Source organism: Primulina eburnea, chromosome 17 (assembly GCF_022965805.1).
Source record: "Primulina eburnea isolate SZY01 chromosome 17, ASM2296580v1, whole genome shotgun sequence".
In the NCBI taxonomy this organism is placed as follows: Eukaryota; Viridiplantae; Streptophyta; class Magnoliopsida; order Lamiales; family Gesneriaceae; genus Primulina; species Primulina eburnea.
Genome location: NC_133117.1, coordinates 4,570,229 through 4,591,258, shown reverse-complemented (window position 1 = coordinate 4,591,258; position 21,030 = coordinate 4,570,229). Strand labels below are relative to the sequence as shown.

Sequence of the window (21,030 nt, the reverse complement as noted above, 5' to 3'; positions counted from 1 at the left end):
CATTGTTTATACTGGGATGTATTTCTCACCGGAGCTATCCGGCTGTTGTCTTGTTTTTATGTGTACATGACAACAGGTAGGGCAGTATCATGATCAAGAAGAGGATGAGAGATTCAGGATTAGCGTGGAGATCTGGACTTAGATTAGAGTGATTTTCAGGACTTGACATAACGACTGAACTTTAATTAAGTTAAATAAATGTTGTGCAAGATTTGTACTATTACACTGACACGTGTATTAGATCTATTATCTTATGTTTCCGCACTTGTATATTAAAAAAAAATTATGTCCCATTATTACTTAATTGTTAACTTTGATCTTAATAACAATTAAGTATTGAATTAGGTTCGGGTCCCCATAACAGTTTTGGTTTTCTAAGCATCAAGTTGTAGGTTCAATTCCTAATTTTTTCTTTTTTTTTTCCTCATTTTTTTTTATTTTTTTTAATTCATATATCAAAATTACAATGTTGTCTCTCATTATTTCTATAATTACATTTTGATCCTCATTTTACTCTAAACAAAATCTATACTATCTATACTATATTATTAACTGTAAAGATATGATAATAACTACCTAGAGAGGACACCAACTTTTTTTTCAATTTTACCCTTATATGATACTAATATTACTTTTGTTTTTATTTTTTAAATTTCAACACACACTTTTATTTTTATTTTTTTTATTTCAACCATTCAAATATCAATTTAATCACTCCATAATTTGTCAAATTTCACTTTAATCCACCGATAATAATAAAAAATATTATATACACACGCATCGCGTGTGCAGAATAACTAATAAATTATAAAAAAATATTATACAAACACACGACGCGTCGATGCACTAATTAAATTTATGTATCCATCCTTTTTTTTTATAACCGTCCCTTTTTATAAGGAACTGAATATATGTAAAAAAATTGGCTTACAATTCACCAACCTACAAGATCTCGAGTTTGTAAAAAAAATTATTATTATTTCTAACCGTCCCTTTTTATAAGGAACTGAATATATGTAAAAAAATTGGCTTACTATTCACCAAACTACAAGATCTCGAGTTTGTAAAAAAAATTATTATTATTTCTAATAGAAGATATTTGTAATTCTCAATGATATATATTATCTTGTGAGACTCTTAAAATAAATATTTTAAATGATACCGAAATATTTAATTTTATAATTATCATTTTTATCATACCAAAACTCGTCAAATCATAATATATTTTACATAAAAAAATCTAAACAATTTTTTTTTAAATCAAACAATTTTTTTAAATTAAAATAATTTCATATTAATTATTTAATATTATTTAATTAAATTAAAATCATAATTATAACATATATTTTTACATATTTTCCAAAGATTCGTTTATTTGTCGTACCATTTCATTTCACGTAGTTCAGTTTCAGCTCTCTGGAAGTTAATCGCCGTCTCCGGCATGGCCGCCGCTCCTAGAATCCTTCTCTCCGGCGATGTCCTCGGCCGCATCGGCCAGCTTTTCAAGCGTGTTTCCTCTGTATGCAATACACCTCGACACTCACTCACCGTCATCATACACACACACATTTATCGATTCCAACTCCATTAAACTTTCGATGTATTGTCGCCATCTCAACTTTGCAGGTGAACAAATCGGCAGGTCCGTTCGATGCGTTGTTTTGCGTTGGTCAGTTTTTCCCTGAATCCCCGGACCAGCTCGAGGAGTTCAACGACTACCTCGAAGGACGCTCTCAAATCCCTATTCCGACTTACTTCATCGGCGATTATGGTGTTGGTTCCGCAAAGATTTTGTCTGCTGCTGCAAAAAATTCGGCAAACCTAGGGTTTAAGATGGATGGCTTGAAAGTCTGCGAGAATTTGTATTGGTTGAGAGGCAGTGGAAAGTTCACGCTACACGGTATGTAATTACCTACTCTTAAGTCTTAACAATTCTGCCTTTTTAATTTGAGTTACCTATTGAATACTTTTTGCTCGTGGTTTGAACTGGTTCTTCAATACGTTCTGTGTATGTATGGCTTTTTTTAGTAGGATGAGTTTTTAAGTTTAAGTGCTCGAAATGTAGTGCTGCAATTTGACGACACAGTAATTAAAGAGATGGACGTAACAAAAACGTAACTAGAACTGTTTGTCTCGTGAAGCCTCACCTCATGAGATATTGATGTGCTTTACCAATTATTCGAATCCCTATGGCTACTAACCAAATGTAACAAATGAAGTTAAACACCACATTTATCCTTGTATGTGTTGTTTATAGTCCTTTTAATCGTAGGATGTTTCTGTTGGGTGTAGATGAAAGTTGTATACCTGGACTTTTTAATGATCATATCAACAACGGCACTTTGTGTTGAGGGTGAAAAAGAAGAAAGAAAATTGAAAAAAGAAAAAATAATTGATGTTGGGGTGTAAATCTAAGTCAGACTAGCTTCAGTAGATGTTATTGTTTTTGTTTAAACTGCAACGGGCTTGTGTCTTTGGACCCTAACAGCCTAACTTCACAGGGCATATTAGATAACAATGTTATTTCCCTCAAATCTCTACTGGAAGTTGCATAATGTTTTCAATTTAAAGTGCCTGCTTTTTAGTGTAGATTTTCTTCATGCTTTTCCCTTGTCTACATTTTTTTGTAAGTAACCTTAATTTATTTACTTTTTGATTTTTGAAAGCTGATTAGCGCTTGAAAGTTATGGTTCAGGCCTTCAAGGGGTTGTATCATGCATATCTAACATTTTGCATCCTGTGCTAATATGAAAACTCGTGTTCAGGTCTTTCTGTGGTGTACTTATCTGGTAGGCAGTCTGCAAGTGTTCAACAATTTGGGACTTACAGTCAAGATGATGTTGATTCACTGAGGGCATTCTCCGAGGAGCATGGAATTGTGGATCTTTTCTTTACATATCCTACTTATAAACATAAAGTTCTTGATTATTCTTTCTCACTATCTCTCTCTTTCAAATTCTCCTCTTGCCACGATCTTTGCTTCCTTCACTTGATTTTACTAATGAATGGCCCAAAGGGGTCACAAATAGAGCTGCTGCATCTGAAGCTACTTCTGGAATATTGGATTCATCTACTGGTGACCCCACCTTATCAGATTTAGTATCAGAGATCAAACCACGGTAAGGAATGTTTAATTTGCTCATGTGATATTGTTTATCCAGAGGATTTTGGTAAACTCATGAAAAGTTTATGGTTTTGACTTTAATACCTATGAAAACCAAATTAGAAACATAACGAATCAAAAAGGCAAATCTAAAACTTTGGCCATGTGTATCCAAATGAGAAATTAAGATAGGGTCTACCAACTAATAGTTTTAGTTCGAGAAAAAAATTCCCTCGAAGCTTTGTAGAGATCCACATTGAGAATTTCCCAAAAATCAATCCTGTAAAAGAATGGCTGGTATTATGAGGAAAAAAATATAACTTCTGAAACAGCATGCGGAATGCAGGTAACACGTAGTATTGTGTAAATTATACTGGTAACTGTTCTAAAAGAGTTTAGTAAGTTTACTGTCTAAGTGTTTAGTTGGTAGATTGTGGCAGTGACAGTTTTAGCCCAGTCAGCAGTGCTCGCAAAATCTCTGAAAAGTGAAATGAAAAATCTTTGAAAAGTGAAATGCAAAATCTCTGAAAAGTGAAATAAGTCGAAGAGTAGGTGTTTGGAAAACACGTGTGAAAATGATTTTTGTAACGTTTTGCTATGATACGGCAATATTTGCCCTTGACATAATTTCTAACATGAGGTCACTTTTATGGTAGCTACCATATTGCAGGGACAGTTGGTGTCTACTATGATCGGGAACCTTATGTTAACGTTGGTGCTGTCCATGTGACTCGTTTTTTAGCCCTTGGGTCAGTTGGAAATAAAAACAAACAGGTTTTTGTTCTTTTTCAAATTTTATTCTATCATTTCCTCACATGTGACTTTCTGCTTTGTATGTTTCTAAATTCTTGCTGCACTTATAAATTCTGGATTTGCAAACCTGAAGAATGTCATGTAGAGTGTTATGCTTTTTATATTTTTTATGACACTAAAGCTACTATCACTTGATAATTTTTACTTATGATTCCAGAAGTTCCTTCACGCGCTTTCACCTATGCCAGCATCTATGATGTCTGCTGCTGAGATTTGCACAAAGCCGCCAAAAACTACTTTGTCTCCTTATTCATTTTCAGAAAATGCCAGCTCTGCTGATCAAGGAGTAAAAAGATCTGGAGACAGTAGTTCTGATACACAATATTGGCGTTATGATGACTCTCGCAAAAGACCGAAACATGGAGATGGTGATGGTGAGAAGTTGTGTTTTAAATTTGTATCCTCTGGGTTGTGTCCAAGAGGAGAGAAGTGCCACTTTCGTCATGACGCAGAGGCAAGAGAACAATCTGTCAGGGGTGTGTGTTTTTATTTTTTAAACAAGGGAAAATGTGAAAGAGGTCCAGAGTGCATCTTTAAGCACAGTTTACTAGAAGATGGAGAAGGATTTTCTGGAAGGAGATCTGAATCTGGCACTGGAAGCTCAAACAGGTACAAGATTGTTGAAGTTTTGTTCTATAGTTACTTTTGAATTTACGTGGAGCTTAAATGCCGATGGACAAATGACTTTAAAATTCGTTAGATGAAAAACTCTTTAGTTGTGGATCAAAACATTACTGCAAATGGTAGAAGTTAAGTTAAGCCCTTTCACATGATTTTGATTCTCTGTAAGAATCATAAATCCAAAATGAAGTATCATTAAAAGCTTGAAATTGGACAAGGTTTTGATTTAATAAAACCCAGCAGAAATATAGAATCTTATGAATTTGTTAATTTGATCTAAGATCCGTATAGATCATAGTTTTGACTTAAAAAGTCTGCATAGCTTTATGCAGCACTGGCATGCTATATTGTTTTCTTGTGGTTCTTTCCATTTCTGGCGTGACATAAATCAACAACTATAAACATATTAGTGTATCAGGTCCAAAGAATGCTGGTTTTGTTTGTCAAGCCCCAGTGTGGAGTCTCATCTAATCGCCTCGATAGGAGAAGATTACTATTGTGCACTCGCCAAAGGACCATTAGTCCAAGATCATGTGCTCATAATACCTATTGAACATGTGCCGAGCACACTTACTTTACCCCCAGAATGTGAAGCACGCATATCTAGATTCCAGAGCAGCCTTAAAGCTTACTTTAAGAGCCAAGGGAAAGTAGGAGTTTTTTTCGAGTGGATATCTAAACGTGGAACACATACCAATCTTCAGGTATGAAAAGTTATACTCTTTTATCCTGGGCACGTTTTACTGATAATTGCTGGTAGTATGGCTTGTCCTGTTGCCCATATGTACCTGGAATAGTCCTGTTTACTTTGTGTTATGTCTTTGTTGCTTGTGTTTTGTTTTTCCATTTGACATTGAGTTTATATTCTCGACTTCACATCATTTTCCCTTATGTACATTGACCAATATATACATGAATGTCAACTGCTCATTAGCCATCAATTTATATAGGTTATTGGCTTTAAAGTTTTATGAAAAATCTCTGAGTGATTCCTCTAGTATTTTTATGATTTTTAAGACTCCATTGGTTTATCTTCTTGCAGGCTGTTCCTGTACCATCATCTCGTGCAACTTCTGTCAAAGATATTTTCAATTTAGCAGCGAAGAAGTTGGGTTTCAAGTTCACAACAGTTGAAAGTAAGCTTTTATTTTGACCTCAAGTGCTACTATCAACTCATAGATACCTATACATATAACTGAGATATGAAACTAACCCTAAATAGTGGAATCAGAGTTGTTATTAGGCATAAGATCATGAAACAGATGCAAGTTTAATCGCAAAGACCGTCATATTTCGCTGTATAATTTTAATAAATAAAACCTAACAGTAAGATGAATGTAAATTGTGAATCTGAATTATTAACTTGAAGATTCAGACTGTTGACAGCCAAATTGGAAGCAGTCAAGCATCATTGACTGAAATAAGTGTGTATTTGGAAACAAAGGTCATTGCCATATGTGTAGGAAGGAGTCCAATAATGTGATTCGTATCTTGAAAAATATAGTTGATTCATTTTGATTTACTTTTAAAAAAGGGTGATTGGAATTATGTTCATTGATGCGTAAGTTGTTGGTTGCAATTTGAACACTTCATATATAACGCCCTTACCCCAGCCATTACTAAATATACTATAAGCATGCACAATTAAACTTGATAACAATAATTAAATAGCGAAAACCAAATAACTTAATCATCTTACAACCCAAACGAAATCAGAACAATGATTGCAGTCTTAAACGTTAATACAACCGATATCGAAATCATAATCTTGCACGAGAATATTAGAAACCAAATAAAACCTTCATTGGATCACCACCGAAAACCCAACTACTCTAGTCAGTGACTTGGCCGAATGAACCGTGGAATGGAATGCCCATGATAAAAACAAGGACGTGAGCGACAATCGCCCAATACGAGTATGTACGAGTATACAAAGCAATATGATTCATGTGAAATGCAATACGCTCGGTATCAAGGATCAAGTCAAGAATCTCATGTTCAGTCTAGAGATCTATAAGTGTGTAATCTAGAATATATAGGCATGTTTTGGCTCCCACACAGTGTTTTCAAAACCAGGCCGGCTCGATCGGGAACTGGTCTTGAGTCTAGTTTGAAACACCTTAAAAAACCATTTTAGCGGTCAAACCGGTCAAAAACTGGTTGAACTGCCTATGAATGCCGGAAAATCGGTTCAACCAGTATTTTGAATTTTTTTTTGAAAAATTAATTTTTTAAATCGTAAATTTAATATTTTGTTCTATATGTACATAATTATTTGGAATTTAGACTTCGTTAAAAATATTATTTTAGTAATTATATAATTTATTTAATTTATTGTTTTTGTTTTAAAAATATATATAACTATAATTGGAATTTTGGATATATGTATATAGTTATTTAGTTTTTAAACTTTGGTAAATATATATTTTTTGTATATTTATATGTATCTTATACGTATGTTTAGATTTTAAACTTAGATAAGTATATCTTTTTTATTATTTATACACATTTAAAATATATTATTTATTATATTATTATTTATATAATATAATGGCTTTTTGGTCTGACTATCGGTGTTTAGCTTCGATCATCGATCCGGTTGATAAGTATATATTTTTTTATTATTTATACACATTTAAAGTTCTTCCTAATGATTCTTAATCTTTATTTAAGGTTTTATGATTATGTCGGTGTTTAGCTTCGATCACCGATCCGGTTGATTAAGTATATATTTTTTTATTATTTATACACATTTAAAGTCCTTCCTAATGATTCTTAAATCATTATTTAAGGTTTTGTGATTATATTTGTGTCTGTCGTCCGTCCGTTGATGACGCCTCGATCTGCGTGTCCCTCGAGTCGACACTAGCTCCGAAGCTTCCCGACACTGTAATGCCCTTGAAACTTGCTAAAACATATAAGGTATATGAAGTTAGAATAAAGTGAGAATTGGAGAAACACCGTATATTTTTTATAAATGTAGAGTCAACAAGGATTAAAGAGTCTACAAGGATTAAATAAACAACTAAGGAGATAAGATAACTTAATCCTAGGAATTTAAAATACAAAGATACAAATAAAGAGATAAAATGATGGATAAGTTCTTATCCAACTAAGTAAATATGATCAACACTCCTTCTCAAGGGTATAGATTGATCATTCCCAGCTTGGAACAGAATTCATAAAATGTTGGACGAAACATAGCCTTGGTTAGTATGTCTGCCACTTGTAGTTGAGTAGGAATGTAGGTGACAATAATAATCTCATCCTCAATCTTCTCACTAATGAAGTGATGGTCTACCTCAACATGTTTCGTCCGATCATGGTGTACTGGATTATTTGATATGCTGATAGCTGCTTGATTATTACACAACAATTCAACTGGGAGATTTTCTTCCACTTTTAACTCGGTTAGCAATCTTCTGAGCCACATCTCCTCACAGATCCCATGGGCCAATGTTCAAAATTCAGCTTCCGCACTGCTGGGGGAAACGACAGGTTGCTTCTTACTTCGCCATATCATTAGGTTTCCTCGTACAAATGTGCAATACCCTGATGTGGAATGTCAGTCTGTAGGGTATCCAGACCAATCAGCATCACCGTAGACTTTAGTTCTTCGGTCTGTAGTTTTTCTGAGTAGAAATCCTTTACCAGGAAGCCATTTGAGGTACCTCAACACACGATATGTAGCTGCCATATGTTCCTCAGTCGGGTTGTTCATCATGTAAGATCAGTGACGTTCCATGTATTGTTATTTTCCAATGCCTTTATTTCATCAAGGACTACAATTTTCCAATTTGGATCATCTAAAGCATGATCTATGGTGGGGGGAATTTGGACCTGATCTAAATTGAAAAGAAAAGCACAATACGTAGGTGAAAAACGTTCAAATGAGATGAAGTTGCCTATAGGGTGTTGTGTGTATGATCGAATTCCTTTTCGTAGAACGATAGGTCTTTCATCAAGGCTATCAACAAGATCACTGTTGTTGATCCCATGAGTATCAGTAATGATTAATTCTTGTGAGTGTGTACCTGCATTTTTTATTGGGGAGATTTCATTAACAGTCTGAATTTGTGTGGGTACTTGTATATTCTCTTGACGATGATGGTTTCTTCCAGAATTGGTATGAATTGGCTCATGGAGGTTGAGTTTTCTAGGAACCGGTGGTGGATCTGCTGGCTTAATATTAGATGTAATAGGCTCTATATAAGGAATGGATGGTATTGTGGATTCCCAACTGCTCGGTTCATTGGTGGTTGACAGTCCAAAGGAAGATCTTCTAGCCTCAAATTGAAGCCAATCACATACTTTGATCTCTCCCAACTCTCATGTAATTGATTTCTGAAATTATGATGTAAAGATCTTCCTTTGGACTGTAATATTTGAACAGAATTTTGCATCTAAATCTCAAACTTCCAACATACCATTTTCGAAATGACCGTTATTATTTTTAAACCCGCCTACACTTGCTAGCAACCGTTAATTCAAATCCGCATATAACCGTTTTCCTGATTCCTTGATATTTTTCATCCTTTCTTATTTGTCTCATCTTTAAGATACTTGTCATTTTTTGCTGCTGCTTGTTCTACATGTTGATCCTGGGTAAAATTCTCATGTGCAGTAAATGAGTTTGGGTATTATGGAGACTTTGGTGTGTTCGAAGTTGGGGGCTTGAGTTGTATGCTATGTGCTGGTCATTGGCCCCGCTTTCCAATTCCCGAATTATATCTCCAAAATATTATTGGTATCATGAAATATTCTTGAAAACTGCTGACTGTGCTACAATCTGTGGCTACCATTATGGCTTCCCTTGAGGTTGATCAACCCGAAAATTACCTTCTTAATTAATGGCCTGTGGTATTAGCAATTACTAGTGAGTCATGACATGAAGGAACAAGCAGATATCAAGCGAGTGCAATGAGCCAAAACTTGAGTGAGGAAAAGTATTGAGTACTAGATTTTACTTTGGGCACGACAAGATAGATGAAGACTCTTAAATCTTTGAAAGCTTGTACAGGACTAGGATGTCTTGCCCTCCCAGTGATTATAAACTTCTATATTTGTTAATTAATTTCATTTCTTATAAAAACATAGTCAAGGAAGGTTTAACTTCATTTTTTCGTGATCTAATGATGCCAAGACTCCAAATATAGTACCCCCGGGACAGGTATCCTCTAGAAATTCTTTCATTGGAAAAACAACAATTTTACTCTTTATCCAATGTTAAACTGGATAACAAGCTCTGTAAAGTTATTGGTACTCAAAGATAATTGTTCTAGACCTTAATAAGAATGGAACACCTCTTGCCCTATCAAGTGCTTCTATGGTTTTTCTTCCATGTTAGTTCGTACATATCAGGGCTGCTAAGAATGAACGTAAAGTTGTATGTTTTTTTATCATTAACACTTTCACTTCATCTCTTTCTTTATTTTCTATTCAGATGATAATAGTTCTGAAGGACGGAAATTACTGCAGATGCATCTCGATAAGAATCAGAGTTTATTTTATGTGGAAGCTCCTGGGGGAACATTCATGTCACATGTCATCGAGGAGAATGAAAAATTTCCTGCTCAGTTTGGTCGCGAGGTAAGAATATGAAACTGCTACAAAACAAGGTTTGCAACTTCTCGGCTTTAAAAGTTGCGTTGAACTCTAAAAACACTTTAGAAGTAATGCCATCAAATTATACTGTATACTTGTTTCCAACCTCTTTCTGCAGGAACACAAATCCAATGTTGCTTTTTACTGTGTGTACGATATCATATCCCGTATAACACAATTGCACGATTCACGTAACACTGGATCCTAATCTGGGCCCGATCTTTTAAAAAGCGATACAAGCTTGCTAGTGCTTGATTGAGTTCAGTAGACCAACTTACAACTTAAAAAATCCGCGCTAAGAAAACTATAAGTTTCTTATCGTTATCTTATTTTTTTAGTGAAAACACATGCTTTCCCTCCTATGTGGTACATTTTTTTCGGATTTTTTCAGCATTCTAATATCAGGTTGCTTTTTAGTGGACTGCTCATTCAACTTGTCAAAACCTAGATGCAAAGTCGGCCCCCTTTTATTGACTTCCACAATTTCTGTCAACTCGACAAACCTAGATGCGAGATCAGCTCCCCTTTTTTGGGAACTTCCATAATTTCAACTTCATCTCCGAACATGAAATTTTGGTCATCTTAACTTTACAACATTTGATATTGTAGGTTCTGGCTGGGTTGTTGAATATAGCTGATAAGGCTGATTGGAGGAATTGCCAACTGACCAAAGATGAAGAAACAAAAATGGCTGACGATTTTAAATGTCGATTTGAGGAGTATGATCCAAACCACTGATACAAGAGCAAGTAAGTCAACCTCTAAATACAAATATACCTTTTTTTTATGACAACAAGGGAGTGGGGGTATTATGCTTTTACTTGCTTTCGAACCATGTCCTCTCATTACCATAAAGAGTTCTTGGTCTCAAGTGAGATGGAAAGGCATTTTCTCTGTTGTTAATAATATTGAATTATATATACAAATGTACACTATTTATTTGCTTTATGCTAGCCCAATAGTAAAGATGAACAATGAAATTCAAACATTGAATTCAAATGTTGGAGAGATATCCGTTGGGACGTTCTCTTCTATCTATCAGGGACTATGCCAATCCAACCACCAGGTGGTGGCTATAAGTATACTTTTCATTTTTGTTTTATTGTAATTTGGTTGTTTTTATTGTTTTAAAATATATAAATTTTGGTTTGGTGAACATAGTTTAACGTGGGAACTCCTTTATTAATTTAATCATATTTCAAATCCATATGCACAAGTAAATAATACATGATAAATTATATACTGATAATTGAGAATTAAATGTAATTAGTTGTGGATAAATAATCAATCCTATTACTTACAAATAAGTGTTGGGACTATGAAAAAAATAAGAAATACGAAGGATAAATTTTTTTATATCAATATAAGTTGATTTAATATTTAATTTTTTTAAGCACTGAATTAGAAAAAAGATTTGGCATAATCAAATATTTAGGGAATGTCTCTACATATATGTGTGCGCGTCGTGCTACATCACGTTGGTTATTATTTCTTTTTATCTTGGTTCCAAAGATATGACGTGGCATATTTGACATAGGTATCACAATGTGTTCCAACACGGTTAGTTTAAGATAGTCGTATCGCAAAGATAATAGAATAGGTCTTTTGTGAGACGGTCTCACGAATATTTATCTGTGAGACGAGTCAAGCCTATCGATATTCACAATAAAAAGTAATACTCTTATCATAAAAAGTAATATTTTTTCATGTATGATTCAAATAAGATATTCGTCTCACAAAATACGATCGTAAGATCGTTTGACACAAGTTTTTGTCAAAATAATGATTAAATAAATCTTTCTAGAGTGAGTCTCACGTGAGACCGTTTTACGGATCATAATCTGTGAGACGAGTCAACTTTACTCATATTCACAATAAAAAGTAATATTCTTAGCATAAAAAGTAATATTTTTTCATGGGTGACTTAAATAAGAGACCCGTATCATATATACGACCCGTGAGATCGTCTCACACAAGTTTTTGCCATCTTTCTAACATAAGAAATGTGTAAATTGAGGTGTTCGTGTAAGAACATAAATCACATAAATTTGGTCGAAATCACAACCATTTATTCCCCGAAAAGTGGCGCAAATCACCATAAAATTTACAATACACGGTTGGATGGGAAACACGAACATTCTATCACATATTTATATTGTTTATTAAGCCACAACCACGTATTAGAATAACGAAATTACTTCGGTAAATTTCACAGCTATTGTAAGGCCTCGAAAAATAATGATATTAAATAAAATAATATATATTATGATATTGCGTCATAATAATATATATTTAATATTATGGTATTAATATTATGATATATATTATGATATTGTGTCACAGCTATCTAATATTATATATTAAATTATGATATTTAATATATATTTAATATTATGATATATATTATGACATTGTGTCACAGCTATTTAATATTATGATATTAAATAAAATAATATATATTATTGTAAGGTCCCGAAAAATAATGATATTAAATAAAATAATATATATATATATATATATATATATATATATATATATATATATATATATATATATATATATATATATATATTGTGACAAAAATGTATAAATGTACATATATTTAGACAAATGGGTACACTCATGTATGCATATATACATTTACATTCGTATTTAATTTGACAAAAACTTTATAAAATATTATATATATTATTTACTTATATAATAATAATTAGAATAAAGTATATAATCATAAAAAGGTGAAATGGTGAATCAAATTTCGACCGTAGAGTAAACGCAACTTGCCTTTGTAATCATTCTATAGCTTATGATAATCCTTGCAATATGTCCTCACAATCAGACAAATTGTCCAGCCTCACCTTTAATTATAGACAAAGATAAGATTTTGTTTCCAAAGTCTTCCTTTTGAAATGATGGCTCTATATTGTCTAAATAAGCATCATTAGTGTAAATATTTCTTTATATATTGCTGCTGTTACTAATGTTTGTTAAACAAAGACGGCGTAATAGGAATATGACAAAAACTTGTTTAAGACTGTCTCACATATCGTATTTTGTGATACATATCTCTTAATTGGGTCATCCATGAAAAAATATTACTTTTTATGCTAAGTGTTACTTTTTATTGTGAATATAGTTGTTGGTATATGTTAGTGTACATCCGTAATTAGCCCATGTAATGTACTGAAGTTGGTACATGTACCCATGTATTAAAGTCGCATATTAGCTTTAGGGTTTTACCGCTTTTGAACTCACGTTTCTTTGAGCTTCTATATATGGGTGCTTGTACAGACTTTTTGAATTAATTCAATAGAAGTTGGATTCACCATTTTCCTACTTGGAACGGTTGTTTGTTTAACATTGTATCAGAGCCACATCTCCCGGGAATCATGTTCGCGAGATTCATCGCCAATTTTTCTATTAATCGTCTTGGCTCGCAGCTAATTTTACATTCAATCGATTGAGATCGTTGAGTACTTCATTTTTTCCTTGCACATCCGTTTTTATCCAGCTCCAAGTTGATAGATCCATGGCAAACAATAGTAATTTCAACGATCTCCTGTTCTTGCACCCATCCGATGCTCCAGGTATGACTATTGTTGGTGAACGATTGACAGGGGTTGAAAATTATGGCATTTGAAGTCGTGCTATGTTAATCGCACTTCGTTTTAAGAATAGATAGCGATTATTGACAGAAAACGTGTGCGCGACCAGCTGTAGGAGATGTTACCTTGAATCAGTGAGAAAGATGTAATGCATTGGTATTATCTTGGATTATGAGTTCTGTTTCGAAAGACATTTTTAGTGGAATTGTATATTCTAATGATGTTTCTACGGTTTGGTTAGACTTGAAAGATCAATTCGATAAGGTGAATGGCTCGTGGATTTTCTCTATTCACCGAGATCCTGGGAGATTGACACAAGGAAACAACACAATTTCAGTGTATTTTTGTAGGCTGAAACAACTGTGAGATGGATATAGTTCCTTGGTCACCTTGCCTTCGTGTGAGTGTACTGCAGCGCGAAAATATGTCGAGCATGATTAGCAACATCGTTTATTGCAGTTTCTGATGGGCCTTAATGATAGCTATATGGATATTCGAAGCCAGCTTTTGATGATGATGCCTCTACCAACACTTAGTCAGGCGTTTTTGTTACTTTCTCAAGAGGAATCTCATCATTTGTTGTCCTCGGTTGATCAACCTGCTTCAGTCTTCTACTCAAGACAAGGACAGAGCGATGAGCGAAGGAAAGATGTGCTTACATGTGAACATCGTGGATGGAATGGACATGTCAAGGCTCATTGTTTTAAGTTGATAGGCTATCCTCCAGTCCACAAGTTGTACAAACCACAACAAGATAAATGAAATTTTAAACGATTTAGTCCAGAGTTTGACACGCCCAAGATGAGGGTTGTAGCTCACAATGTTGATGGAGAAGACAATGAGTCCTCACCAAAGACCATTACAGGGGTTGTCTCTAGCTTTACCCCAGCTCAATATGCTGAGATATAACAACTACTGGGAGGTACCACTCTACATTTATCAAACACTAACGCTGCTAAAACTCTGGAAGCATGGGACACCAATGTTGTAAACATGGCTGGAAAATCTCCAAATGGTGCTCAACTTCTAGTTAGTGCTAAAGGGTCCGTGGCTGTTTTATACAACATTCCCATTCATGATGTGCTTTATGTTCCCAACTTTCAATTCAACCTTCTCTTTGTTTCCAAATTCACTACATCCCATAACTACTATGTCACATTTTATCCTCATTATTGTACATTTCAGGACCGTAAAAATGGGAGGATAATTTGGACTGGTAGGGCACAACATGGACTTTACCACTTATCAACAACACTATCCCAGCCTTCTCAAGTTCAAGTTGCACACCATATAACATCTAGCATACCACAGTGTAATACTTTAATTTCTTGTACCTATGTTACTCAAGATTTGTGGCATCAAAGACTAGGGCATATGTCATCTCTAGAATGCATTTGTTACTTATTCTGTCAAAGAGCATAGATATGTCTCATTGTGGGATTTGTCCTAAATCGAAACAAACAAGGTTTATTTCCTAAAGTTAGTTTGTCCAAAACTTCTTCTTTGTTTGAACTTAACTAGTACTACATATGAGCATTTGGGGCCTTTTTCGAACACCAACCTATAATGGAGAAAATTATTTCTTAACAATTGTAGATGCTTTTTCTAGAGGGACATGTGCTTATCTTATGCAATACAAATTGGATATTCTTAGACTTCTAATCCAGTTTCTTGTCATGGTTTTTACTCAATTCTCCTTGAAAGTCAAAACAATTCGAACCGATAATGCTTCTGATTTCTTTAAATTTGAGTGTGGTTCGCTGTTTATGTTGCTTGGGATTTTTCATCAAATCTCGTGCCCATATACTCCTCAACAAAAAATGGGTGGTTGAAAAGAAACATCGTCATATTCTTGACTTGGCCCGAGCTTTGCACTTCCAATTGTCTGTTCCCCTCCATTTTGGGGAGATTGTGTCCTCACTGCAGTATACCTCATAAACGTACTCCCAGCCCCCTCCTTACCAACAAAAGTCCTTTTGAAGTCATTTTTGGCAATACCTCTTAATATGCGCATTTGAAAGTCTTTGGTTGCCTTTGTTATGCCATATCTTTGCATCTCACACACAAGTTCTCTCCTAGAGCTAAGGCTAATGCGTTTTTGGGCTATTCCGTTCTTCAAAAAGGATAAAGGGTAATGGATCTTGACACCAAGTGATTTTTTGTTTTAAGGGATGATGTTTTTCATGAATCTCATTTTCCATTTGCTAAAAAGTCTCGGCCCAGTTCCATATTTCCTGAATCCATTTCATTATTCGGTCCTTCCCATTGGAAGATCACAATTTGTCAGATGACCCCATTTCTTCAACTATTCCAGCCCACACACCTCCAATCCCCTTGAGGATATCCTCTCAAATTTTCCAGCCACCCATTTGGACAAAAGATTTTTCTTGTCGCACATTGTCTCACGTCTACACTACTCCTTGCTCTTATCCCATTTCCAACCATATCAACTACTCAAAATTTTTTCGGTCCTATCAAAGTTTTTTAACTGCACTTTCCTTTACCACCGAACCACGATCTTACCATGAGGCCATCATGGATCCTAGGTGGAAGCATGCAATGGATTTAGAACTAGCAGCTCTGGTCTCTAACCATACATGGGATGTTGTTGATTTATCTCCCTATGTCAAGCCAATAGGGTGTCGATGGGTGTATAAACTGAAATTCTCGCCCAATGGAAATGTTGATAAGTTTAAAGCGCGGTTGGTTGCTAAGGGCTATACTCAACATGCTAGAGTTGATTTCCATGACACATTTTCTCCTACAACTAAAATTACCACCATCCAGTGTTTCTTCAGCATAGCAGCCATTCGAGGTTGGAGTTTATTTCAAATGGATATTGCTAATGCTTTTCTCCAAGGGGACTTAGATGAGGAGATCTTTATGCAATTGCCCCTCGGTTATCACGTTCAAGACCAGAATAAAATTTGTCGACTCTGCAAATCCTTTTATGGTCTTAAACAAGCCGACAATGGAATCAAAAGTTTGCTGCTGTGATAATTGAAGCAGGCTTTGCGCAATCTCAGCATGATCATTCCTTATTTACTCATCATGATGCTCATACCAATATTATTTTAGTGGTTTATGTTGATGATATTGTCATCACTGATAATAATATGGATGCATCTGATGCCTTAAAGATGTTCTTACACTCTAAACTAGAGCTTCAAGACCTTGGTCTTTTAAAGTATTTTTTGGGGATTTAAATAGAAAGTTCTACCGGTGGCATCCTCCTGAATCAACGAAAATATGTTTTGGATCTTCTTGCTGATGCAGGGGTTCTGGGAGCCAAACCTTTTGATACCCCAACTGAACAGCATCAAAAGCTCACTTCCCATGAATTTGATCGCTTGCTTCCCTCTCCATTAGCTGGTGTCTCGGATAGTGTACTTACTGATCCACACTCCTATAAACGATTAGTTGGCTGATTGATATATCTCATCATTACTAGACTCGATATATATTATGTCATTCAATGTTTAAGCCAATTTATGAACTCTCCTAAACACTCACATATGGATGCTGCCATGCGGTTTGTAAAGTACCTCAAGGGATATCCTAGTATGGGCATTTTTCTGTCCGCTCACAACGCTCTGAAGTTATCTGCCTATTGTGACTCGGATTGGGCTTCCTTCCCCATGTCTCATCGATCACTAACAGGTTTCTGCATTAAATTGGGTGATTCAATGGTGTTATGGTGAACTAAAAAACAGAGTACCGTTTCAAGATCTTCGGCCAATGCAGAGTATAGAGCCATGGCTACCACCTCGTTTGAGATAGTTTGGATACAAGGTTTGTTGTCTGATATGGGGGTGTTGTTTACAGAGCCTGCCAGGTTGTATTGTGATAATCATGCAGCTTTACACATTGTTGCAAATCCCATGTTTCATGAACGCACGAAGTACATCGATATCGATTGTCACCTCATCCGCGACAAGATTAAAGCTGGTTGTTTTCAGACGGCCTACGTTGCTTCCTCACATCAGCTCGCTGATATCTTCACCAAAGGATTGGGTACCGATCAACGTCGTTTTCTACCGTCCAAGCTTGGTGTCCATAACCTGTTCCAAGCTTGAAGGAGGTGTGTTAGTACAAGTTAGTGTACATCTGTAATTGGCCAATATAATGTACTGAAGTTGGTCCATTTACACATGTAAAGTCGCATCTTATGGTTTTACTGCTTTTAAACTCACGTTTCTTTAAGCTTCTATATATGGGAGGTTGTACAAACATTTCCAATTAATTCAATAGAAGTTGGATTCACTATTTTCCTACCTGGAGCAGTTATTCGTTTAACAATAGTTAACCATATCACATAAGAAAAATGTATGTTATTTTTGGGTAATATAACTTCGGGTAATATGCAACTGGTACTCGTAAAATTTGATATTTGTTGAAAATGAATTAACTGACATTTATTTGCCTTCGTGGTTTTAACGGGAAATTGGCCTTCAATCTCCAGCCGTCGATTTTTTTTTGTGTTCAGTCCCTGGGTACTTATTTAGTACCACATTTCCACATGAAGTGTACCACATTTTGTATGACATAGTACTCCAATTTTGTGGGTAGGGAGTGAACCCAAAGAAATGTTTTGATTGGGGATTTTTCACCAACTTCTCCTTTATTTGTGGCATTTTTATAAACATCGATGCATGAAAATAAATATATTTACACACATATTTTTATATAAAATTAGCATTGATCTATGTCATGGCATTGCATGACATTTTGAGCCTCGATCCTATTTATGGTCATTTTGATATCGCGTGTATGATCGAGGTAATTGTTGAGATGATAAGGAGTTGTCACTAGCCCGAGAGATGTTGTAGGCCGATAAGACGCAATATGTCTGTAGTCCCTGAAGAGCTGACCAACACATGGTAGTAGACTGGTGGAGTGGTCACTACGGCAATGTAGCCAAGCTTTGCATGTTGCTCGAGCTATTATTACTCTGCAATTACCGATTGTGCTTTTCTCGTTATTTTATTTACCCTTGCATGTGGATTTACTCTTATCATGCATTACATTCACATATCATTCATTTTAGTACACATTATTTTTATTTCTTTTTTTATATATTGGGTTATTATTCACCCTTTCAGAGGCAATTACTGTTTTGTGTGTGGATGGTAATCATGGCAGCACGACGTCCATAGTCCAACTGGGTGATGAGTGGTCTAAGCAGAGCACTTATAATGTAATGTTCATATATGGAGTACTGGCGATAATAGAGGAGATAAGGATAAAACCCAATCTATCGTACTTCTCAGTGAGAGTTATATGGTCAGTGTATATGCCTCTCCAAGCGTTGTGTGTGTATATATTTATGGTTGTTACCCTAAAAATTTGAATGGTGTGATCTCGATTATTATAATTTATATGGTTTTGATAACAAGAACGCATGTGTTTCAGATTTGTAAACATGAGGATGTGTGTTCAAGAAAGCACACAAATTTAAGTAATTTTTTTTAATATGAACTTTTTAACGATCCAGAAAGATTAATATCCTTAACTTGATTTGATAGTACATTACAACCTAAGCTAGTGAATGCGCAGAATGCAGTTCAACATTAATGGATTTGCCTCACTTATTTATTGATCTACAACTGTGGTAGGAATAAGTATTGGTGAGGTGTCAAATGCCAATTCACACGTGCACACATCAATATCTCAAATCCCATACTCAAAAAAGAATTGAGTCAATAAAATAATTAATTATTTTATTTGAAAAAATAATTAATTACGCTTCTTTATCTTACAATTTTTGACCATCTATTGTTAGTTTAAGGACTAATAATTATTTTTGCAAAAGTTACTCATTCCCAATAGAAAAGGCTGACTTTCTCATGATTCCACCTTTCTTTATTTTTTAAAAAAAGTAAATGAAGAATTTTTGTTCCAATATGCAAGATTTAGTTAAGTTTCTCTTACACCATTCATCTAAACAATAAACTTTAATAGTTCTTTCTATTTTTAGATCATCTCCAATCCAACGTCATTGTAGACGTCGAGGATGGTGTCGCGTAGCGCCAATGACCTCATATTCACCTGTTTTATTATTTTGAAACATTTAAATAAGACGTCGATGATGGTGTCGCGTAGCGTCAACGACCTCGTATTCACCTGTTTTATTATTTTAAAACATTTAAATAAGACGTCGAGTATGGTGTCGCGTAGCGCCAACGATCTCGTATTCACCTGTTTTATTATTTTTAAACATTTAAATAAATTTAAAAATGATTTGATTGAATTATTATTATACAAATGTGTTATTCACTACTTGAATTCATTTATTTAGTAAGTAAATATTTTTTTAAAAAAAATTAGTTCCTCTCTGAATTTTCACTGACCGATGCAGCATTGAGGTATTTTATTAATTTATGTTTTTAATTATGTCCATAATTTTAAAACTAGCCCAAATAATTAAATTGATGAATGTGTAAGTAATTAAATTCATTTGTTTAGTTCTTAATAACTAACTAAAGTACTTATTTTATTCTTTCATCATTTATGATAAATATTTATAAGCATTATATATGTTTATAGGATAAGCAATGCTATTAATCTGTTAAAAACGGTAACTTTTGGAAAAACGACGAAAACTCGATCTCACATCTTATTTATTTATTATTTTATGATATATAAGTTGTTGAAAATATCAATACTTGAGTTGTTATTAACACAATTGAATAATTAGTTGAATAAATGAACTAAACTATTAATGTAAGCTACTTAAATGTAAATAATCTTTTAAAAGTTATTGAATAAAAAATTTGTAAATAAAATAATAAAGAATATTATGTGAATATCTTTTTAAAGTAAAGTTTAAAATTTATTGATTGAAGATAAATTTTATATTTATTACATAATTATGCTTTTTTTGAATCTAAATTCTGCGCTAAAATTGAGTTGTTAATTGAATTTGTCCATGATACATATCAATTGACCAATCTTATCCATTTTAAAAGCATAATAATGTGTGACTGAATAAATTTATATAATAATATCAATCGTGATTATGATATTTTCGCGTCATTTTTTTTATTAAAAAAGTTCATTGTGCAGTCGTGTTTATATATATATTGAAGTTTTTATATAAGAACCATCAAATAATTGGGTTTAACAAAAAAAAGTTTGTGAAATATTTCAATGAGGCTCTAATTATGACATCTCTTTCTTTCTTTTCATGCAACTATCTCATTAATTGGCTATTAATTGCAATCAATATCAAAGAAAATCTCCTCTCTTTCTAGTCAAGAACAGAATAAATAATATACACTATTT

At 34.1% G+C, this 21,030-nt stretch overlaps 1 protein-coding gene across 2 annotated transcripts; it reads left to right on the top strand.

Annotated features, from left to right (window-relative positions):
• Nucleotides 1–1,373: 1,373 nt before the first annotated feature.
• On the top strand, nucleotides 1,374–11,232 carry LOC140818359 (zinc finger CCCH domain-containing protein 64-like). 2 transcript variants are annotated; one of them, XR_012114962.1, is made up of 10 exons: nucleotides 1,374–1,519; nucleotides 1,627–1,900; nucleotides 2,766–2,895; nucleotides 3,000–3,119; nucleotides 3,760–3,877; nucleotides 4,074–4,525; nucleotides 4,956–5,241; nucleotides 5,580–5,673; nucleotides 10,016–10,126; nucleotides 10,751–11,232. XR_012114962.1 is itself a non-coding variant. In XM_073178290.1 (10 exons), the coding sequence occupies exons 1-10, from the start codon at nucleotides 1,442–1,444 to the stop codon at nucleotides 10,877–10,879; spliced, it is 1,827 nt and encodes a 608-aa protein (XP_073034391.1). In that variant the 5' UTR covers nucleotides 1,374–1,441; the 3' UTR covers nucleotides 10,880–11,225. The 2 variants fall into 2 exon arrangements, 1 of the variants encoding a protein (XP_073034391.1); XM_073178290.1 differs by having other exon boundaries at nucleotides 9,981–10,126; nucleotides 10,751–11,225.
• The last annotated feature ends 9,798 nt before the right edge of the window (nucleotides 11,233–21,030 follow it).